The 24,975-nt window shown below is 36.6% G+C and overlaps 1 protein-coding gene across 2 annotated transcripts; it reads left to right on the forward strand.

The window, feature by feature from the left end:
- The first annotated feature begins 22,075 nt into the window (after window positions 1-22,075).
- Window positions 22,076-24,975, forward strand: LOC110878114 (E3 ubiquitin-protein ligase RNFT1). 2 transcript variants are annotated; one of them, XR_004866950.1, is made up of 8 exons: window positions 22,082-23,289; window positions 23,378-23,623; window positions 23,713-23,801; window positions 23,901-24,065; window positions 24,145-24,222; window positions 24,304-24,407; window positions 24,521-24,687; window positions 24,801-24,975. XR_004866950.1 is itself a non-coding variant. In XM_022126374.2 (7 exons), exons 1-7 carry the CDS (start codon window positions 22,743-22,745, stop codon window positions 24,624-24,626), a joined length of 1,335 nt encoding a protein of 444 aa, XP_021982066.1. In that variant the 5' UTR covers window positions 22,076-22,742; the 3' UTR covers window positions 24,627-24,968. The 2 variants fall into 2 exon arrangements, 1 of the variants encoding a protein (XP_021982066.1); XM_022126374.2 differs by having other exon boundaries at window positions 22,076-23,289; window positions 24,521-24,968.

Below are 24,975 nucleotides of genomic sequence, written 5' to 3' on the forward strand. Positions count from 1 at the left end.
TTGTGAGAATTTAAGAGGATCAGTATATCGGCAATCTACGCAAATTGTTTAATGCTTAAAATGAAATATAGCTTAACTGTGCTAGTGTCTAGTCGGCAGCTGATATGATCCCCTAACACGCTCACAAAAAGATTGTGTGTACAGTTTTCAGTTTATCCAGTTTAAAAATCCAAAAAGATTTTAGTTTCTCATTTATTTTCGACAACTGACATTGGGAATCGGACGATCAAAGCTTAGTGCAGATCATGTCAATGTTTGATGAGGGCTGGGTAAGCTAAGACGCTAAACAGTGATTGGTACAGTGTTGGAAAATTGAAAAGTGTTTGAAAGTTCAAACTGTTCAAAAGTTCATTAATTTGAACTATTTTCAGAATGAAATGACTGCGTACTTCATAATTCGGTCAACCAAGGTCATTAACTTGGACTTGGTAGGAAGCAGTTGACCAAGGTAATTGACTTGGACTTGATTAACTTGGTGTGACGGTGTTTAATCAGAAAAGGGTTAAAAAGTAAAATTTTTGAAAACAACAACCTGATTTCGCTCATATGTCACTTAAAATAGATTTCGCTCATAGTGCTTCATGAGATTTCGCTTATAGCTTCCATGAGGTTTCGCTCATAAGTCACTTTCCACCTTTCGCTCCTAAGACACTATCTCTCCGGCGAATTGAAGCGAAACCCTAAAACCTCCGTTTACAAACGAATTGCTGCCCAAATTTCTACAGATCTTACTAGTTTCATAGTTGTTAATCATGGGCAAGGTAGTGTGTGTTTCAATTTGACCAAAAACACCCGTATTTTGAACTGTCGGCACATGTTATTGAACAAAGCATAGATTTAGGCCTTTAACAGTTGAATCTGAACTAGAAAACAGTCATGTATAGTCGTTTTAGTGTATAGATAACAGATTTGTATTTGATTGTTTCAGATTTGTTGATAATTGATGTTTGTCGAGTAACAGGATGTTCATATGTAGATCTAGGGTGTTTGAGTGATCTTTGATGAAATTAAAACAAACCCTAGTGTCGGAATTCTCATATTAACAGTTTAGTGAATTAAATTTTGGGATTTAACAAGGTTGAGTGTTTGTTAGTGATTTCGCCCAAGATGCACACCAGTGGTTCCGCTCATTTGTATATTATGTGATTTCGCTTTTGAAGACATTATATGATTCCGCTTTTGTGTACATGAGGGGTTTCGCTCTTTAGTTCATATGATGAGATTTCGTTCTTATGTCAATTCTGATTTCGCTCATTATGCACTTAGGGTTTTCAATTGAAAATTTTGTAATCACTTGTAAATTTTTGAAATTTTTCTAAGCAATTCTGATTCAGTGTATGTGATGATGATGTGCAGGGTTCCAGTGTTGTCTTTGATCCTCTTCACAACAGTTGTTGTGATTTGGATATTCAGAAAAACCCAGAGTTGGCCAAGTTTAGTGGCATATTGGAGTTCATGGGTCGTATTCTCATCCAGAAAGCGCTTACTGATCAACGAACACTATACAAATCTCACATAGAACGTTTCTGGAAAAATGCAAGTTACGATGATCAGAACAAAGTAATTTCGTCAATTGTTGAGGTGCATGGCAAGATGGAAAAGATTCTAGTCACCGAAGCGCTTATTCGTGAAGTTGTTAACTTTCCAGATGAGGCAGAATCGCCAACGAGATTTCCAGAAAGAATGGTGAAAGGCTGCATGCTAAGAATGGGTTATCAGGGAGCTTTGAATGCTGGGAACTATTTAAAGTCGAAGTTTCAGAAACCATAGAAGTTCCTGATTCACTGTGTATTGATGTCTTTGAGCCATACGAAAGGAAGTTATGATACGATGCGTGATTATCAAATGAATATGGTTACGGCGTTAGTGTTGAACAAAAAGTATAATGTCTCACATATTGTATTCCATTATATGGCTGAGAATATTAAGACAGATAGCAAGAGTTGGATGTATCCGAGGTTCGTGCAGATGTTGATTGATCACGCTTATCCTGAGATTGACAGAAACATAAAGAATGATTTGTTGATACAATCACACATGAGCAATGATTCGCTTAAACAGCTTGTCAGATACCACCCGAATCATCCAGAACCGAAAGTTGGTGCTGAATTCTTTGGTTTTATAAAAGATGCTAACTACGTTGATCCAGATCCAGTTGATCATCAGAACTGGAGAAATGAAGCTGAAATGAAAGAGGCAGCGTATGTTGAAGAGCTGAAAGTTCTTGAAGACTTCAAAAACACTGAGAATGAATGGTATGTTAAAGAAACAGGGAGAAGACGCAGAAAGGCCACTCCTATTGTTCAAAAGGTTGAGGAATCTTCTTCACAACCAAAGAAGAAGCAAAAGAAAGCTGCTAAAACGTCTTTGATTGATGAACCTGAAGAAGATGAAACAGTGGTAGCTGCAGAAGAAGATCCATTTAATGTTGAAGAACATTTGTTGTTCGATACTGAAGTCTTAGAGACAGGGCCAACTGTGGAAGTTGAAGCTGAGCATGTTGTGAATGTTGAAGCTCAGAAAGGGAAAGATAAAGTTATTGATGACATTGAGGGAGATGATGTGGATAAAGATACTACAAGCTCCTCGAGTTCTTCAGAAGAGGAAGTTGATGAAACTGAACGTCTACAGAGAATTCAGGAAGCTACAAAACAAGAGAAGTTATTGAGAAAAAGAAAGAGACAGGAAAAGGACGATGATGATGCTTACATTCCTTCTCCAGAACATGTCTCCGAGTCACAATCTCCTCCAGGTGGTAGAAAGAAAGCTGGAGCTCGAAAGAAAGTAGTTTCTCCAAAGATTCGCAAAGTCACACCAAAAATATCAAAGCCGAAGATTGTGCTAAAGAAGAAGACAACCAAAGAAACCAAGAAACCACAAACACCACCACATGAACCAACACCACCTCAATCACCAATCCAATCACCACCCCGACAACCTACACCACCACAACAATCTTCACCACCTAAACAACCAACACCACCAAGACAACATCACCTATTCATCATTCACCACTACATCATTCACCACCACCACAACAAACCCTTCTTACATCGCAAGAAATTTTTCAAACACCTCCACTCACCCAAGGTCAACTAACACCTGGTTCTGCGGGGTACCGAAACTTTCCAAATGTTCCTTCAAATTTGAATGTGAGCCTTGATGATGTAGGAGATTTTGATTTCGCAAACACCTCACAAGTAAAGAATGTTGAAAAGAAGGTTGATGAAGTGATTGCTAAGAACAAAAGACTAGCCGCTGAAAACAAGAAAGTTGCAGATCGTGAAAGAATTCTTGAAATGCGTGTAAAGAGGTTGGAGGGTGATAACAAAGAGCTGTTGAAGAAAATTGATAGTGATCAATCTGAGATAGACATCTTAAAGGTAAGAGTGGCTGAGCTTGAAGAAGAAAAAGCTCGACGAGATGAGCAAAATGAATACTTCAAGTTGAAGAACAAAGAGTTTGAAGCAGCTAAAGCGTTCAGAGATCATGAGTTCTATATGCTGAATAAAGTTGTTGAAAGCATGCTCGGAACGTCTGTAGAGCAAAAGTTTGAAGAGTTGCAAGTTGAAGAGCTCAGAGCAGAACGTCAAGCTAAAATTGATGAACAGATGAAAGACAAAGGCAAAGGCAAAGGCATTGGAAGTAGTTCTGCAGTGACTGAGAGATCGATTGTTCTGTCAATGGTTGTTGAAAATCCCGAGCCTATCTCTGCTGTTTCTGGTCTTTTTGAGGATTATACTCCTCTTGATGAGTTAATCGGTGATAGTGATGAAGAAGATGATGATGAGGAGGATGAAGAGGAAGATGAAAAAGATGAGAAAGTCTATTCTGCGAGCAGTCATGGTTCTGGTAAAGACGATGATGACAATGATGCTCAGGGTGGTACAGGGTTGAAAGTTACTGAGGCTTCTACTGAGAAAAATGTTGATAATTTGATGAACGATTCAGTGAACGAGGAATCAGGGGGAGCTGATAGACAGGGGGAGTCAGGTGTTGCACAGAATGTTCAACAAGCTCAGAAGTTGATTCTGAGATTAGATACTTATCGTGAAGAAGGAGAGCATTTCCATACTTACACGTTGGAAGCAATTAAAGAAATGACTCGCATGGTGAATCCTGACTTTAAGTTCGATTTTGAAGAAGAACTGAATGCAGAGTTTGAAGAAGAATTGAACGCTTTCGATATTAATCAACAACATGAGTATGAGTATAGATATGTTGAAGAAGCTGACTTGTACGATAGAGTCGAAGTCGAAGATTGGATAGATGACGAAAGTGTTAGTGAAGATACCTCACAATTGCCAACTTTGATGGAATTCTTTACTGAGGAGAATTGTGATGAGTTGCGAAGAAAGGTAGCTGAAGTTTTAAAAGATAAAAACTTTGACGGCACTCCAAAAGATATGGCAAAAGTAGAAAGGAAAAAGTGGTTCAAAGAAAGTCACGAGAGGAAGTTCAAACGACCGTTAAAGTATTATCAACGTGATCGAAGCGTATCTCTCGGGGACATTATTAGCTGGGGTTTTCTGCCACAAATTAATGCGTATGCAATCAGAAGAGAATGCGGTGTTCAATATTTTGAGAAGTAACATGATATTATGTCACTTCCATGGTGGGATGTGGATGAATTGTCAAAAGTTAGAACTTTGGGATATCCTGTCAGGAAGAACGACATTGCTATGTGGGGATTGATAAAGTTCGAGGCTTTAAGAGACTTCAAACACTGGAAGCCACACTATCCGAAGAGAGTTACGAGGAGAGATCCAGTGACAGGTGTTGAAGAGACGATACTGAATGTGAAAAAGCCTAAAACGATGAAGACTATACCAGTGCCATCAATGGAGCAAGAGTTTTACAAAGGCTTCATGGGCTGGGTTTATAGTTGTATTACTACTGAAGCAGTGATTACTTACAGAGCAGGTGGAGAATTGAGAGAGATTCATGTATATGATCCTATGTGGCTTGTGAATTGCTCTGCAAAGGATATCGAATGTCTTTTCATAAACAAGATTCATTATCAGCCAGAAGACAGAGAGCAGGCCATGCAATTTCAGCGAGTTGCAACCCTTTGCTTTCAGAAAAGTATCAACTCTGAAAGTAAATGGAAGTCTTCATGGTGGTCGCTCGATGAGAAGATGAAAAGGAAAGCTGCTCGTGAACGTCAAAAGCTTGATGAGAACAGAGGCAAATGGATGCACATTCAAGCTGAAGAGGATAAGAAGAGAAAGAAAGAGAACGACATGATAAGGAATGCGCTTAGGAGGAAGCCTAAACAGCACGAAGAAAAGTTCAAGTCGTTGTGAAGACCCGAAGACCAAGACTGAAGACTGCGGCTCTATCCAAGGGGGAGTTTGTTGGTGCACGAATGTCTAAAGCCTGCGTCTTAGTCTTAGTTGATCAATGTATAGGGTCTAGATGTGTTGATTATGAATGTATAGGGGGTTAATATGTAAAAGTTGGGTTTGTAATGTCATGATTTCGCTTTTATGGACATTGTGTCATATGAGCGAAATCCCAACTAGCTGATTTCGCTCATATGGACATGTCATATAAGCGAAACCCTCACCCCTATATATAGTAGTGTTGTTTTCTCATTTTGTACGTTCATGTCTCCCGTGTAGCCGAACTGCTGCTCGTGTATTTTGTGAAAGATCAATGAGAAAACTGTTTTAAAGTGATTTCCTTCTATTTCTACTCCATTTCTGCTTTGATTCATGCCGATTTTGTATTTCCGCTGCATTTTCGGTAGTTGCTAGCTCTGATTGACTCAAACGACTGTCAATAACGGTCTTACAATTCCTGATCTCACTTCTCACCCTTAGAACTTGCTTCTTGCATGTTCTATTTTACACTCACTACAATACAATCTCACTAAACACAAACATTTTGAGTTGAATATTCTTCAATCCAGAATTCAAAACAACAATAACAAAGTGATCCAACCCTACGTATTGTGTTTTTATTGAAAAAAACGGGATACTGGAAAAAACATCCTTATATACGGCCCGTATACATTTGGTAACATCAAAAAGTTTGAAAAAACCTCACAAAATAAATCCATTGAGCCTTATACATTTTACTGATCGTATACACACGTATACGGCCCGTATAACTATATACGGACCGTATATAGTAAAATAAAAAAAATTCCATGCGCATTTTCCTATTCAAAAACATTCTATACGGGCCGTATAATGTTATACGGCCCGTATACAATAGGGGGTGTGAAAATAAGATATAGGGTATGTGAAAATAAGAGGGGCCTTGATAAATCATCGTTATTAACTATTTGATATTTTATTGACTTAACCCGTGTAATACACGGAGTTGTAACCTAGTGCTAATATATATTATCCACCTGCCTTACGAATACTCACAAGAAAACTAACTTGAGTTTAATTATATTTTTCTTATATAATAGCATCATCCAACTAATGCTCATATATATTATTCACCTGCCTTGCGAAAAAGAAGTTAATTGATTCTCCTATAATTATTGGATTTATGATTATTTTAATAAGAATTTAAATAACATTTTTTAAAGTTAGAAATATTTGTTCCATTATATTGTCACCGAAAACAACTAGCAACCTACTCCAATGTTATCCGTATTGTGATTTAGTATTATTGGTCAACCGATGTCTCTTTCTTTTTGTATATTTTAGATTTTTCATAATAAATAAGTAATTTTAATATACAATGAAATAGGAAATAAAGCGATTTGTACAAAAATATTATATCTATATCTATAAAAAAATATTGTGTGACAACGTATCATTTATTGAAAGTCTATCTATTTGTTTTCTTATTAATCTAATATTAATTAAATTAAGAGTTAATTACATAGTTAGTTTATGTGGTTTACACAAAATAACATACTTACATAATAATAGTTTAAAATCACATTTTAGGGTATTAACTTTTCATTTTGTAACATTTGGAAGTATTAACTTCTAGGGTATTAACATAGTTAGTCCCTATGGTTTGCACAAAATAACATACTTAATTACTAATAGAATGTGATTTTAAACCTACAAATAACGTTAATACCCTAGAATGTGATTTTAAACCATTAATACCTAAGTATGTTACTTTGGGCAAACCACATGGACTAACTACGTAATTAACTCTTAAATTAGTAATATATTTTATCTTATTTTGAACATCGAATAGAATTCGTTTATTTTTTTAATAAAATATTATCCTTATATTTAAATTGTTAATTTAGGATTCTTTTTTAAAAATATAACATCTTTATTATTTGGTATATAAAATTAGATTCATTCAACTCGTGTGGTACACGAAGTTTAAAAAATAACTTTTTATTATTTACTATACAAAATTATATTTATTTAACCCATACAATACTCGAGTTTTTTTAGAGATATAAATTTTTAGTGATTTGGTATATAAAATTCGATTTATTCAACCCGTACAATACGGAATGTTTTTTCAGAGTAGATTACAAGTTTTGTCCTTTATGTTTGTCCCAAATTTCAGGCGTTGTCCTTTACCTTTAAATTTGATGAGTTTTGTCCTTAATATTTCAAAATCTTACACGTTATGTCCTTTGGGTCTAACCTGGTTAGTTTTTTATGTTAAATCAGGTCATTTGCTAGGCACATGAGAGCATAATTGTCTTTTCACCCTATTAGATAAAAAACACTTAAAAAAACTAAAATACTATATATATACACACTTATCTCTTTCTCTCTCTAATCTTTCTCTCTCTAAATTACTGAATACTTTTCTTTCTCTCTCTCTACTCTATCTCTTACCACCACCACATCCTCCTTCATCCTCCTTCGAAACCCTAAACCTAAAAATCACACAAAACTCGCCCCAAATTCATTCGTACGGACATCCGGCGACACTTTACCAGTAACCGCAACCGCCGACGAGAAATTCCGAAACATATACTCATTCTCCGACTCCGGATCTCCGTTTTGGGTGGTGGAGATTTTAGTTTATTACAAAGAATCCGATCTTTTCTTCATTCAACGGCTCTCTGAATTCTGCGTTTATTAATATGCAACTGTTGTTCCTGACGCTAAGGATGAAGTGTGACTTGTGATTAATAAAAGCTTGGTGTTACTTGCATCCAGCTCTGGGTCATAGTTTGTGTTGTATAATTAGTAAGAGAAAGCTAGGTCTGCACATTTCTAATATTCATAGATTGATATACTCTTTAAATTTAATTCGGTCTCCTATATATGCGAAATATAATTTTTCAGATTAAGTGAGTAGTGATTGTGTGAACCCACAAATACACGAGTAGTGATTGGGTTCGCTCTTGAGCTCTGTGTTCTTGTAAACTTTATAGGTTTAATCTGTCAATATTTGAACATCAACTATTTGATTTGGCATATAAAGTAGTTGGAGATTTCAGTTTGGTTTGCCCATATCAGATGCAGTTTTATTACAAAGATTTGCATTAATTTGAGTTAGGAATCGGTTTTTGGTTGAAACATATGCGGTTTTATGAACTTCTTTTTCGAGGAACTATATAATATTATTTGGGGAATCTGAGTAGTTTGGAGATTTAGGGATTTTTTGTTTGTTCAGATGATTTAGTAGGCGGTGGCGGTTGAGAGAAACAGAGAGGGGGGGGGGGGGGGGTAGAGAGACAGGTTTTTTAGATATGTGGGTGGTCGGCGGCAGGTGAGGGTGGGAGGTGGTGGTGGTTGGCGGCAGGTGATGGCAAGTGGTGGTTGGAAAGAGAGAATGTGTGTGGGTGTGTTTAGAGAGAGAAATTGCTGGATAGGCTATGTTTTATTTGTTTTCTAAAAATCATTTATAAATTAGGATGTGAAAAGATAATGATACCCTCATGTGTAGTGCACATGACATAACTTAACTGGAAATTATAACTGGGTTTGTCCTTGTCACACCCCAACTGATGGCGGAATCATCGGGGCATGACACTGAGCGAAACAGATTGTCCAGAAGTTTCCATAACAATTATCATTACTATTCAATTTATATAATACGTCCCATACCGTACCTCAAATAGCAAACAAATTATTACAGATAAGATCCAGGCAAATATTCTGTTCCGACAACTCAGATTTAAATATAAATGCAACAATTTTTTATCTGCTTCTAGAGACCCATAATTTGACCACTACAGACAACTATTTGTTGGGCTCTAGAGCTTTATTCTAGCTTCGCTTTCCTAGCAGATAAGCATCTTAAACACATGTCACATACGTTAAAATAAAGTCAATACATAAAATGTAAAGGTGAGCATACAAGTTTGATAATAGCATAATAGGGTTCGAAATAGTTTACGCATAACCAGCACGTACACAGAGGAAAACGAAGCATGTTAATTATCGACATGGATCTATCGATACCAATGACTGCGGGTTGACTGCCCGAGGCAGTTCGTAATACATGATTACCACCGTAATCCATGCAAGTAATTGTCCTTAACAACCCCCGTGTGAACGGGTGCTGAGTCCAAACTATAGTACTGTCGTGTTAAGGCAGGTAGACAGCATTCCGCGTGTAAACATAACAACAAGCATTCATTTAGTCACGTAATACATGCGGTAACGATTAGCATTTAAAGTAATTGAGTAGTGTGTTCGATTGTGATTTAGAATAAGTAACGTATGTAACACCCAAAAGTGCTAAAGCAAAAAGGGTTCGAGTATACTCACAGCGATTGATGGATTGAAGGGAGCACTTGAGAGTAGGGTTAGCCTGAATAGTTCGATAGTATAACGATAAGCAACGCGTAAAACGGAAGACAAGTGTTGGAGGGTCGGACAGCTGGTCGATCGGACGGTAGTCAGATCGGACGGCTGACCGTTCGGCTGACAGTCCGTTCGGACAGCTGTCCGGTCGGTCGGTCGGTAGGCCGATCGGATGGCTGTTCGAGTGGATTGTTTCTTCCTTTGAGAAGGATGTGTTTGTGTATGATGGTTTGACTTTTGAAGTTTTCGTTGTAGCATTTGAAAACATTGAAGTATCTTTACCTTTCAGGTCAGTCGATTGGACAGTCGTTCGATCGGCCGGCAGCCCGATCGGTTAGGTACTTCTAGCAAGACAAGTTCTCAGCAGGGTGTCACCTGATCGGACGACTGTTCGATCGGGTGGCACTCCTAGTGCATTGAACACGTTGAAAATCGACTAAGTGTTAAAGTATAGTATCTCATGATCCAAAGAGTAATCCGATCGGACAGTAGTCCGATCGAACAGCAGTTCGTTTAATACTTCACTTCAATAAATTGTTCAAGTGTGGGGCCATGTGCTAGCCGATCGGCTGGCCGGTCGATCGGCTGACTATCCGATCGGCTGGCTATCCGTTCGGACAACAGTTCGATCGGTCAGTCATCCTGACCTGATCAGCCTGTTCATCTAACACTTGGCTGTTCTGATTGCTTTGTCGTTATATCGAGGTGTTTTGACAACGAGTCTAACCATAGAACCCTCGTTCTTACTTGTTCCTCCTGATCGGACAGGAATCACCCAAATCCGGCCGGTAAACTGTTCGGAACGGAGTTTAATGTTTAACCCGAAATCGGTGAACCTCGTGGATAGAATCCAGATCTTGAGTCATGCAACCACCGGAATGATTAGCAAGTCGGCACAAGCTTTGTTTCTATCGGTTTGAAGGCATTGAGTGTAAAAGAGTTGAAAGAAAGTTGGAAAAACCATTTTTCAATCTTTTTCACCGTGTAAATGTTTAGATCCATGAAAGATCTTTGTTTGTTTTTGTGGAAATCGGCTAGATCCAAGTTATTCTTGGTGGATTGAGGCCAAAGCATGAAGTTCTTCAAGAACACCATGATGACATCACCCTAGAACACTTGAATCTTGATGATTTCACGGTTAAAAGTTAAGATTTGAAAGATAGAAAGGTGTAGGAGTACGTGTAGATCAAGAAAGTACGAGTTTTAGGATGAAATCTTACTGGAATCGCAAGGAATCTGAGAAAAAGAGGGGAGCACGAGCTGGTCGGACAGAGGTTTCCAAAAGTAGAAAGTTTGAGAGTGACAAGGGGTATTTATATGATGCCATAAGAGGAAAGTGTTGGCCGATCGGCCAGGCAGCTCGATCGGACAGCCTGTCCGATCGGACAGCAGTCCGATCGGCTGGCTCTTCGATCGGCTGGTAGCCTGATCATTCGGCTGCACGATTCGAGTGTTCGGTGTGACGATTTTTGATATTTCAATTTCGATTGAGGACGATGCGAATATGATAGAGTTTCCTATTCAAATTACTTTTAATCCCAACCACTATATCTAACATACAAACATCTATATCTCGCGCTATCTCTTCTCCACCAATTGTCATGATTCGATTTCGATTGAGTTCGATTGAGTTTCGATTTCGAGTCGAGTTTCGATTGATTACCACACACAACATAAAGTAGACACGCACAAGTAACACATAAGGCGCACACACACGTATATTAACACCAAAATTCGCGTAATTCAAGTCTCGAGTTCGATGATGATTAGATTAGCTCGATTATCGATTAATTGACTTTATCGCATTGTTACTTCCTATTATTCACAGTCGTAAAGCAGTTCGCATCGATAAATAAACTTCGATTAATTCGATTATAATTAATTACTCCACATAATACAACTAACGTAAAACATAAAATAGACTATCTACCGTCAAAGAGGTAAATCTTGACTTTGACTTTCGAAAACACGAGGTGTTACAGTCCTAAAGGACATAACGTGTAAGATTTTGAAACGTTAAGGACAAAACTCATCAAATTTAAAGGTAAAGGACAACGCCTGAAATTTGAACAAATATAAAGGACAAAACTTGTAATTTACTCTTTTTTTTCAATATAACCTTTTATTTATTTGGTATACAAAATTACATTTATTAGACGTGTGTAATACATAAGGTTTTTAAAGATATAATTTTTTTATTATTTGACATACAAAATTACATTTATTCAACCCGTACGGTATACAGGGTTCTTAAAGATATAATTTTTTTTTATTATTTAGTATATAAAACTACATTTATTCAACACGTGTAATATACAAGGATTTTAATGATATAACTTTTTTTATTATTTAGTATATAAAATTACATTTGCCCTTTGCATTATGGCCTGGTGGCATCTTAGGGTGAGATAAGGCTTAGAGGCCACGAGGTCCTGGGTTCGATTCTCATAAGGGGGTTTTCCATATTTATTAGGTTTCCTTCTAAATTGGTGTATAGACATTATAGCCTAGTGGAGATGGATATGATCCGGTGATACTTCTGGTGGCACGATGATACTTCAGTGGTCCATCAATTATCCAAACTTGTCGTTTAAAAAATATAAACTTACATTTATTCAACCCGTAAAATACACGAGGTTTTTAAAGATACAACTTTTTTTATTATTTAATATATATAATTACATTTATTAACACGTGTAATAAACAAAGTTTTTAAAGATATTTTATTTTATTATTTAGTATATAAAATTACATTTATTTAGCCCATGTAATGCATCAGGCTCTAACGTAGTTTATATTTATAGGAAAAAATTACAAGTTTTGTCCTTTATCTATATACCACTTTTCAGGCGGTGTCCTTTTCAACAAATTTTGACAGGTCTTGTCCTTTATAAGGATTTTTGTTGCAACTTACATCCTTTGAGCCTAACCCAGTTAAATTTTTCCTTTAAATCTTATTCACATGGGTAATTTAGTCTTTTTACTTATTTAAAGAACAAAACTTGTAATTTATTCTTTAAAAAATATTTTGAGTATATATATGTATATATAGAAAAAGTATATCGTACATTACGGCTTAACGTACTTCACGTACAACAACGTGCGTTATTTGTTCTATAACATGCGTGATTAATGTTTTCAATATGCGTGATTATTGTGTTTCAACATGCGTGATTTTGGATTTTTGAGTTATAATGTGCGTGATTTTAAAATGAACGTGCGTAATTAACTGTCGTACGTTAAACCGTAATGTACGTTAACCTTCATCTCTCTCTATATATATGTGTGTATATGTATAACAAACAATACACATATATTTATCTCCCCCCCCCCCTCTCTCCCTTCACCTACCACCACCACCGTCTTCACCATCACCATATGTTTCCACCACCACCGTCTACACCAACACCACCATATGCCGCGGCCACCACCGTCTTCACCATCCAACTACCGCCTACTTCCCTGCAACCACCATCGTCTTCATCATCCAACCACCACCTCCTCCACTGCAAACTGGAGATACGCAACGGAGGCCCAGACAAGAGGTGGGGCCATACACACGCCATCGTTACCTAATCGAATCAACACGAACCACATAACTAACATCAATCTACTTACTAAATGTTGTATATTGTAAATCAGGTTATAATAGCATCGTTACCTAATCTGATCAACACAAACCACAAAACTAGCATCAATCCACTTACTAAATCCTTAATCTAAATTAGGTCAAAAATAGCCATAAAGTTAGGGTTACAAAAACTCACAGGCAGCAAACTCTAGCTGTGTCTGGTAAATAAAATCCAAAACTGCATACATATCTCTCTCAAACTGATGAAACGGTCCTGTATCAAAATTCAACTTCCGTAACTTCCATAATCCTTCACCAATCTCAATCATCGCACCTTTATGCTTTTATTTATAACAAAGTTTAAACTAATTAACAAACAATTGTTGAAACTAATTGAACATTTATTCAGAAACTGAAGCAATTCGTTCTAATAGAATTGAAGATAACCTGATTGAATAGATAATGAAAACTACGGAGCACTGCAAAATTCCGTGAACGATATATCGAATCAAATCTTCGGAATCGTTCCAGATTTTTTCTAGGTAGTCATGGCATTCGTGGCAATCTTAGCTGTTGAATAACGCCACCGCTTCTGTGAACTTACTGTTACTGCTGGTAACGATGGTGAAGACGGTGGTGGCGGTGGCATATGGTGGTGTTGGTGAGGAAGGTGGTGGTGGCGGCGGCAACATATGGTGTTGGTGAAGACGGTGGCGGTGGTAGGTGAAGGGAGAGAGGGGGAGGGGAAGAGCTAAATATCTGTGTATTGTTTGTTATACATATATAATTTTTTTTGAAATATTTTTTAAAGAATAAATTACAAGTTTTGTCCTTTAAATAAATAAAAAGACTAAATTACCCAAGTGTAATAAGATTATGTACATGGTATACATATGCGTATAAATACACAAGTACAAAGTGATGTAATCGGTTATTTTTACTTCTGATAAATGTATTTCTGTCACCAAACTTCTGAATCTACATCATTTTTCCGATTTCATATTTTCAGAAGGCAATATCCATGGTGGTGACACTTAATCATGGTGAAAAGTATATGTATGTTTCTAGATCCTTTTTTTGAATTTTAATTTTGATTCAGTAATTCAACAGGTGTCGTTCTCCTCCCATGATACCCAAAATACTAATCGTATATCCAAAAGGTTAGTAATCAGTTCTCAAATCTTTTTGTGTTTGATGAATCATTAGTGTTTAGAGTTATTATCATTCACAATTTATCTTCATGATTTCTAGTCTTGTGTATTGTTGGCTCTTCTAGGGTTTTGAGCATCGCTGATTGATGATTTTAAGGTCTTTTTTACGATTAACATGATTTTGTTTAGAATAGTGAGCAACTAAGAAGAAAAAAGGTGCTCTATGTGCGCAAAAGAGATGGATTGGACTGATTAACAACTACATCTTTGCAAATGTGGTTATGAGGTTTTACTTTTATTTGCTATTTAAGTTGATTTGTTGATTTATTTTGTAGTTCAAGATGATCAGGTTAGTTCAGTTACATTCTACTACAATCTTCATTCTTCTTTCATGGATTACTTGCATTTTCTATAAAAAAAAGATTAAAGCTTTACAATTTCACCCATGTCTTTTTGTATGTGCTCTTTATATTTTGTGTGTGTTGTTGATTACAGTGTGGCTTCCTATGTTAAAAGTTAAAACACTCTGTTTGTGATTAAACATGTATATTGTAGCTTTCATTTAGGTGCTTGATAGTAATGATAACACATATGTTTTCATTGAATTTGAATATGGGGAGAGAGGCATGCTTGATCTTTGTATGTTTGTAGAAGGACGTAACGACGAGCAAGAAATTTCCGTAATTGGTGAAATTGGAAAGGTATGGTAGATATACTATAAATTATTAATCTTCACAAGTGTATATGTTCAACAAGTATTGTTTCCAACAGTTTAACCATCTCAAAATTAAATTCAAGTCAAAATCAAAAAAGGTTTGCAACCTCTCTATACCATATGGTATGTGAAATTACCAAATGGGGCCTCCTACCTTATATGTAGGATTCTAAGAGCAACAATTAATATAGATAAATTGTTAAAGCATGTGATATTTTGTGTTTGTAATTCTTACTTAACTTAAATATTTTGGATTGTTGGTTTGCAGGTTGAGGCTTTTGTTCCTGAGAATATTGTTCTCTATGGATTGCGAGTCAAAAGAAGAGATCGTGTATGAACCAAGAGAGTTGAAGGTCATCAGTTAAGTATGTTCATCTATCTTTTCTATGTCAGATGTGGGTATCAATAAAGTGGGTAAACAGGGTGTAATTGTGATGTAAAGTAGAATACGAGTAACATTTGGCGTTCAAAATAAAAATGCCAAAACAGGTCGGGTTAGGTTGGCCTAAAACATTTTATTCGCAAAACTTTAAATCTTTTTAATAATACTAGGCCACACTTACATTTTTCTGTTTGACCTGTTTGTGATAAATATGAACTAATCCCAATCATACTGCACAGGTGATTACATATTATATTGTACTGAACAGGTAGGTTTAATATGATCATGAGGGTGTTTGGATTGTGCTTTTTAAAAGGATGTCTGATAGTGTAAACTATATAAAGAGTGTTTAGTTTTGCTTTCGCTGTTTGAATTTGTAGCAATGATATAATCAAATGTATGATAAAGTTATGAGAATCTGAGAAATTATTAATGGCAAAAAGATCATTTACTTGATTATTTGAATAAGACATTTGAACCTAATTTGGTGAAGAATACCACACGTCCACACCTGAAACACTACCTTAGATTACTTTATTACATATGTGTGTTTTAGTGTCTCACACTATATTTGACATGGGTTTAGAACTGAAAGTTTTATAATAGAATAATATCGAGTGAATTTCAAGGATTGTCCTTTATCTTTATACTCATTTTCAGGCGTTGTCCTTTATGTTCAAAATTGACGAGTTTTGTACTTTATGTTTTCAAATCATACACGTTTTGTCCTTTAAGCCAAACTTGGTTAATTTTTTCTATTAAATCTGATCATGTGCTTTGCACATGAGGACATTTTTGTCAATTCATATTTACAGGGACTAACTGTGTAGATAATATAAATAATCAACCTTTTAAAAAATAAAAAATATACTTCAAAAAAGGCCCACCTTCTTCATCAAACGCCACCACCAACACCTGCCACCACCAACTCCGGCCACTACCAAGTGAATCACTAAATAATTTCATATATCTAATAAATATAAATAAAACCCAACCCCTACACTTAGTCCCTCACCCACACACCGACTCTTCATTCCAAACCGAACAATTCACCAACTCTTCATTTTAAACCAAACAATTCGTCTACTATGGCCAAAACATAAAGATTGTAGCTTACGATTGTATTCTCCGGCCAGAAATCATATCAAGGCAACTTGGTGAGTTTAATCGACTCCAACGGAAATCAAATCGGTGGTGTGGCTGGTTTCAAACAAAGGGGCAGGGGTGAACTGTGGTTAAATAGTGGTGGTGGTTGTCTGACGGGGGTGATGTGGTGGTGTACGGGTGTTTTGTGGTGGTCCGGTGGTGGGTTTTTCTTCCAGATTGAAATAGAGCTACAACCATTTGGGTACATGGATAATTGGCTATTGAAATCAGGAGACATGAATCATGTACGTGTAGATTAATAGTGGAATTGTATACAAACAATCATCAAACACTAAAATAGTTTGTCCTATTTTTCGGTGCAAAATAGAGTTGTGTTCTTGATTTTGAATACACTTTTTGGGTCTGGATTAGAAGTTGAATACTCTGTTTTGGGTCTATATGAAATGATCTAGTGATTCAGTTGGTGGTGCCCGGAGTTGGCGGTTGCCGGAGTTGCAAACATCATCTGTTTTGCGTGAAAGGGTTGTGTTAATTGTTGCCATTGATGAGTTTGAAAGAAGTATAGAATGATGTTAATTGTAGGTAGAGAGACTTACTGCAAACTTGATGGTGTCTAGTGAGAATGACCCGCCATGGATTTTTTTGGTGGAAATTCATATAAGTAACTAGGTGGTGGTGGTGGTGGTTGTGCTCTGTACAGAGAGAGAATACAGATTTATTTAATTTATTTATTTTTTATTGTTTTACATAATAGTCCTCATATATTAAATATTTGCATAATAGTCCCTGTAATGGTGAAAAGACAAATAAGGCCTCATGTGCAAGTCACATGACCAGATTTAACAGAAAATTCTAACTGTGTTAGGGCTAAAGGACATAACGTGCACGATTTTAAAACATTAAGTACAAGACTCGTCAATTTGAAAGATAAATGACGCCGCCTGAAATTCACTATACAGATAAAGGTCAAAATTTGAAATTCACTCGAACAATATCCCTTTTTGACATCTCTTTTATTGTGTAATTGTGTAAGAAGGCTGAAAAGATTCATATAAATATTTTGACAATGAAGTAAATGATTACTTTATATGCTATTTTAGATAATCGTATAAGTGCTTTTTACCCTTTAAGTGTCACACCCCAACCGATGGCGGAAACATCAGGGTGGGACGAACAAATCGCTCAAAGCATCATAACGCTACTTGTTTCGATATAGATTAATCGAAACTTCATAATGATAACTAAATTGTCATACAAACCAAACACAATCAAAATTGTACCAAAAACATCCCAAAATTTCAAACACGTTTCAAAATATTGTTTTTCTAAGATGAGTTTCTAAGGTCATCCTAGCTTGATTTCTTGCTTCCTTTGCTTATCAACCTGCAACATGTATTAAAATAAAATCAATAAAATGTTGGCAAGTATACAAGTTTAATACATAGAATAAATAGTTTAAACGTGATTCCTCATATCCAACATGAATAACATAATACAAGTTTCAACATTGTTAAGCTAACGTGATCAATATGTTAACCTAAGTTTCCAACGCGTTAACCATGCCTTTCCTGCATCGTTGCCACGAAGAGGAGGTAAAAGAATCAAACTTAACAATACCCCAAGTCTCAAGGGCGGTGTGTTAACCCTATAGCGCTATATTTGTCAAGGTGGCTAAACATAAGATTCAACGTTCACATAACACATAAGTCTCACAAGTATCATGTTTTCATGTTTAACAGTGGATAGAGCATGTTTACCAACAAGTTTCAAGTGTCATGCATTTATATAGAATACATGTTGCATCCCAAGGTGTTTAAAACAAAAAAAAGGGGATTGAGTATACTCACAATGGGTGCTTAGAACTTAACCGCAAACGGATTGGATTGAAGGGAGTGCTGGATCAGCCTGCGTGCGAGAACAGATTATAAGTCCTCTAAGTGTTGACCCGGTCGGGAACAGAGTGTCGAATAGTGCGAAAAATGAGTTATGTGTTCAACAGATGATCCGAACGGATGACCATCCGGACGGTTGGTCATCCGGGCGAATGACCATTCGAACGGATGGGTCCCATCTGAACGGATGACCATTCGGAAGGATTGCCATTCGAACAGTGGGTATTTGCGAACTGTTAAAGTTTTCGATGTTTTGATCAAATGTCCTGTAGGATTGGTTTTCGACTCCCGAACGATTACGTATGACACGTGTGACGTGCGGAATCCGTACACGTGCGTGGACCGAACACAAGAACGTACTACAATCTGTGATTCGATTAGAATATATGAAAACGTACAAACGAACCATGAATCACCTTTTACCTTTCTCTCTCTACTTTCTCTCTCTAGCTCCTATGCTATCCAAAGTCCAAATGGCAAAAGTTCTTAATCTAAGATATTACTCTCCTATTTATAGGCTAAGGCTTATAAGAGATTTCCCCTTATTTACAATATTGCCACCTTGTCTTTTTCCCTAAATATTACACTATAATGCCTTGTTTTCTTCTGATTTCTGCTACAGACTGATTGACGAAGACGATAATATTACTGCACTAACATGTCCTACAAAAGTAAACAATAATTTGTCATCATAGGCAGATCATCTGGACGGATGGTCATCCGATCGGATGGCTATTCGAACAGACGGTCAGTGTTTGATATTTCGCAAAATTTTCCAAGTAAAAGTTTTGTGTTAACGGTGACGGCGTGACGACGTGTCAAGCAACGGAAACACACCGAAACCAGATCATTCGGTCGGATGGGTACTACCCCTTCGGACAGATGCACTGTTTTTGGTGAAAGTTTATGTTTGACCCGTTAATCGGTCCATTTCTCCAGTGGAAATCAGTCTTAAAGCCGACTCTCGATTAAGGGACGAGTCGAGAGTTTGTTCGAGTCCGATTTCACCAATGTTTTATGTAAGTCAGAAGATAAGTTTTAGAAAGAAGTTGTAAAACGTGGAAGTTTATCAGATCCAAGCCGAAAACATGTGTAAATCCTCTAGATCTGGTATTAAAAATGTGAAAATCTTCTAGATCTCGTATAAAAATTGTGAAAATCCTTTAGATCTGGAACCAATCTTGGCTAAATGGTGCTCCTCAACAATTTGCATAAGCAACCGAGTGGAAACCACCTTCAAGAGGTCCAAATCAGTTGGTTTTCGAGGAAAAGTTGAAGTGTTCATGTGATTTTGATGAAGAAGATAGTGTAGAAGTGATTAGAGATGAAGATTAGAAGAGATCTGAGGTAAAAAGCTTACAATTTAGCCTTGGATCGTGACTGAAAGCGTCTGGGAGCTTGAGAGCGAATGGGAGAGGTGAAAGGTGAGAATGAAGGTTTAAGTCCCCTATTTATAAGTGACAGTGACAGGGCTATTCGAATGACTGCGATCGGATGGCTTAAGTCGGTGGAGAAGGGCAGTCGATCAGATGGCGTCCGGTCGGACAGCCGATTCGCGTGTGTTAGTTTTCCAACTTTGATTCGTTTTGCGAGCGAGATTAAGCGTTGCGTTTTACTGTGAGTAGCCATTTACATCTAGACGTTCAAATAGTATAAAATAACAAGAGTCACCTCGTGTTTCGGACTTGTATCTAAATTAGTTTCTCATTCATCAAGTATCAAAGCATAACAAGTGTCAAGAATCTAGGATAATTACATCGTTCACACATAAAAGCATCACAAGAGTCAAGAATCACATCGTTCACACATAAGAGGCATCTCATAGAGTAATAGTTTCACATAGTTTATCATAGTCATGATTCAAAATAGTCTCATTATCATTATGATCGTTTGTCTCGGGAACAAGAGCATCATAGGGTAGGAAGTGCGATAAAACTTGCTGAGTAATAAGAGTATCGAAACGCAGGGCGTTACATTAAGTATAGTTAAAGCTCATTGTTTTGAAGAGATTTATAATAATTTTTTAAATAACGTTTCTCTCCTGATCTTAAAAGTTCATTTGCATCCGGGCATTATGGATGCTAATGACATAGATAATTTGTTATCTAATTTTGTTACTAATTTTTATTTTCAGGTAGGTAGCAATAATTTACTTCCACGATGAATTTACATGGGTGAAAGTTGGGATGAGCGTGGTACGGCTCGGTACTGAGAATACAAGTACCGAAAATCGCCAAAAGCGGATATCATTAGCGATATAGTACCGGTATATGAAGGTAAACATCGGTATTTTACCGGTACCGTACCGAACCGAAAGTACCGATACCGAAAACTCCAATAAGTGTGTACCGGATAGGTACCAAAAGTAATTTAATACGGGAAATTTGATATCGATACCGGTATACAAAATGCTCATCCCTAGGTGAAAGTAGGTCATCTTGTCATGATTATTTTTGTTAAGTCGGTTACTTCCCCTTTTCACATTTAGAAGACTTCATGATATCGATTTACATTATACATGGAATACGTACTTAATCAAAACTACTACTCTTTAGAATGGGTTGATTGGGTTGGGATCAGCCACATACATTTTTTGTTTGTCTATTTTTTATAAGTATACAAAGAAAGTGTTGAAAATTATTATAATAAATAATAATTTGATTTTGACCTTGCTATATTTTTTATTTGACACGCTTAAGATAAATATAACCTATAACCTTAAGATAAATATAACCTTAAGATAAATATAACCCATTTATATGTGAATGGGCTAAACTATAACCTAGTTTTCACTAAAATGTTGCAATGTTTATGATAAGGGACGGAATGGAAAATAGATGTATCTCGTGGCTTATATATCCATCATTCCTTATTTGTAATTTAGCAACATTATATTCCTCATTCAACAATGGAAGTTCCTCAAACTTGTGGATTTAGAAAGCCATTTCTACAACCTAATTTCTTGACCATGTCAAGTCACTTCTAGCGGGCTAACAAGGTCACTGTTTAGGACTTTTTTTGCTCTTGAATGCACTTAGGATGACGTTTGACCCGTTTAGCTTTTAGTAATTGTTTAGGAAGTTATCACATTATGTTTTTTGTTGATTTGGAAGCGACTTTAATTTGTCACCTATTTTCTTTATGTGAAATCATTGTATGCAGATTGGATCAAATGAATTGATGTTTCCCATGTTGCCAAAAGCGTCCAATACAACAAATTCATATTTAAATCAACAATTATTCTTCACAATGCCTCGAGGATTCTTCAATTTATAAGTCTACTTGCAAGTTCACATTCCGTAATTAAGTTTATGAAAAGTTTATAACTCTTCTTATAGGGAAGGCATTTAATATAACATACTTTTTGTATGATTTTACGTGTATATTAATCATAAATAATAATTAACATAAATAACTTTCTTAAGTCCGGAAATATTTTTCGTGAATTTTTTTCTTTTATAATTATTAATATGCATATTTGTTTTTTTATAAATTAATTTAAATAAAAAAAACACAGAGAATGTCAAAATCAAAAGATAGGCTACCCCGTACCTGTCGCCGTATATCATGAAGATGCTCTTTCTCATGCCGTCGTCCTGTTTTCAGACACGCTCTCCTCTCTTCCTTCCTTCCTTTCACTATTATTTCCACACCATTTCAACCCTCATTTTTCTCATCTAATCCCAACACAAAACCCTAAATTCATCTTCAAATTTCAACCCTCTTCCGTAATTTCATCCTTATTTCCACCGATTTGCACTCTATCCAGCTCCTAGATCATCGATTAACGTGTGAACCAACAAATTAGGGGTTTTTTTAATACATAAATTGATGGAAACACCTGCTACAACGACCTCGGATGCTTACGTCAGCAATTCCTCTTCATAATTCAACTCTCTGACTTTTTTATCTGTAAATTTCATCGCTATTTCGACCCATTTACAGTGTATCCAGCTCGAAGATCATCGATTAACGTGTGAACCAAGAAATAAGGTGTTTGACTGTGTGAATTTCGCAAGGTTAGGGTTTATTTTATTCATAAACAGCTGCTACAACGAATTCGGGTGCTTACGTCAGCAATTCGTCATCATATTTCAACCCTCTGATCTTTTAATCTGTAAATTTCTTCGTTATTTCGACTGATTCGCAGTGTATTCAGCTCGAATATCATCGACTAACGTGTGAACGAAGAAATTAGGGCTTGTTTTATACAGAAATTGATGGAAACAGCTGATACGACGAATTCGGATGCTTACGTCAGCAATTCGTATCCAGTTTCGTTGAATGATTCGTCTTCAACGTCGTCTTCTTCGTTTCCTGTAGTTAGGTTCTTACAAGCTCCTGTAACTACTTTATTTGAGTACTCTGGGTTTTTGAGACCCAGGTTAAGTAATGATGAATCCGAAAGCTTGAATCTGTTAAATAATAATAATAGTAGTAGTAGTAATAATCACAGTTTGAGTGATTCTGGCGGTGTGAGTGGTAACGATGTTGTGGGGAATAGTGAGGGGGATGTTTCGATTCGGATAATTGGGGATGGAGAGCAGGAGGGGGGCGGTGGGGATGACGGTGGTGAGTCGGTTGTGTTGAGTGGTGGTGGAGAGAGGGAGGTGGCTGATTCTAGTGATGTGGATGGTAGGAGTAGTGGTAATAGTGATTCATTGAATCAGCAGAGGTATGATTTGCAGCAGGTTTCGAGGTGGATTGAGCAGGTGCTTCCGTTCTCGTTGTTGTTGATTGTCGTCTTCATTCGGCAACACTTGCAAGGTACTTAGGGTTGAGAACTTGTGCTTGGAAATTTGAATTGTTTGTATGTATGTTTTATTGAAGTGTTTTTATTCATGATTGATTGTAGGTTTCTTTGTAACAATCTATGTAACCGCTTTCATGTACAAGTCAAACGATATTCTACGAAAGCAGACAGCTTTAAAGGGGGAGAGAAGATTATCCGTTCTTATTGGCTATAGTATGATCTTTATGTTTCATGTGGTTGGAGTATACTGGTGGTATCAGAATGACGATCTTAGCTATCCTTTGTTCATGATTCCACCAAAAACAATACCGCCATTTTGGCATGCTATATTCATAATAATTGTAAATGGTATGAACTTTAAAATTAATCAATTTATCAAAGTGTTTATTTTTTTCCCTCGATCAAACATTAGTTTATGAACGATGTATTGCTTTCAGATACAATGGTTCGGCAGGCAGCTATGACTTTAAAGTTGGTGCTGCTTATGTACTATAGAAATAGCAGAGGCCATAATTTCCGTAGGCAGGTAAGGGCTATTCGCCTATTCTGGTAAATTGTTTGGTCAAAGTGACCTTTACGTGATCTTCCCTTTTAAGTTAACTTTCTTACATTATTGGTATTCTAGGGTCAGATGCTGACGCTGGTAGAGTACGCCTTGTTGTTATACCGTGCGTTCTTGCCTGCTCCAGTTTGGTACCGATTCTTTTTGAATAAAGAATACGGAAGCCTGTTTTCTTCTTTGATAACAGGGTTATATTTGACTTTTAAGCTTACATCGGTAGTGGGGAAGGTATGCAATCAAGATTTTCCAACCTTTTCTGTTTTTATTTTCAATTATTTTATGCTGTATTTAAGTATCTTCCTTGTAGGTTGGATCCTTCTATGCTGCATTGAAGGCGTTATCACGGAAAGAAATGCATTACGGGTCATATGCAACACCAGAAAAGGTGTGATATCATTTTTGACCTTGATATTGCCGTATTATTTTGTATGTTTTTATTTTCATATCTTTTGTTTTTTACTAGCAGGTAAGCGAGGCAGGTGACATGTGTGCCATATGCCAAGAAAAGATGCAGGCCCCTATATTGCTGTGTTGTAACCACATCTTCTGTGAAGACTGTGTTTCAGAATGGTTAGATTCTCGAACTATACATATACTGATATACATACACACATAGATATTCATACACATAGTACACATAGATACAGGGGTGCGCATGCTTTAACAAGCTGTTCCATTTTTAGGTTTGAAAGAGAGAGGACGTGCCCATTATGCAGGGCTCTAGTTAGACCAGCTGACATACGGTCGTTTGGTGATGGTTCCACTAGTCTTTTCTTCAGATTGTTTTAAATTTCAAATATCACCACCCGGGTTTCTGCTTGGTTAAGTCTCACTCTTAACCGGGGCTATGGTAATTCTTTTCATTTTCTTCTCAAATAGTACAGCTGAGCTTCTGATATGTGACACTCAGAAATACGATATGCAAGAGGATTCTTTAATGCCTGCTGTTTGCTTGCATTTGTGCATAGTGAAATTGGCAACAAAACTAGTGATTAACAGTAACATGGATGGAGTCATTTCACTTACTACCATGGTTTGTAGTTTGACTTTTGATTGAAAAAGGTTATATAAAGATGTGTGTCAATGCTTAATAATTTTAGTCAATACACGGGTCAAAGAGTCATTTCATTGTTTAGCC

The sequence above is a fragment of the Helianthus annuus genome, chromosome 9 (assembly GCF_002127325.2).
Source record: "Helianthus annuus cultivar XRQ/B chromosome 9, HanXRQr2.0-SUNRISE, whole genome shotgun sequence".
Lineage (NCBI taxonomy): Eukaryota > Viridiplantae > Streptophyta > Magnoliopsida > Asterales > Asteraceae > Helianthus > Helianthus annuus.

What these genes read in the sequence shown, in the direction of transcription:
- LOC110878114 (XM_022126374.2), top strand. Translation starts at nt 22,743, where the DNA reads ATGGAAACAGCTGATACGACGAATTCGGATGCTTACGTCAGCAATTCG. An exon ending in ATTCATAATAATTGTAAATG is followed by an intron (nt 23,624 to 23,712) that starts GTATGAACTTTA and finishes TATTGCTTTCAG; the next exon opens with ATACAATGGTTCGGCAGGCA. An exon ending in GCCATAATTTCCGTAGGCAG is followed by an intron (nt 23,802 to 23,900) that starts GTAAGGGCTATT and finishes TTGGTATTCTAG; the next exon opens with GGTCAGATGCTGACGCTGGT.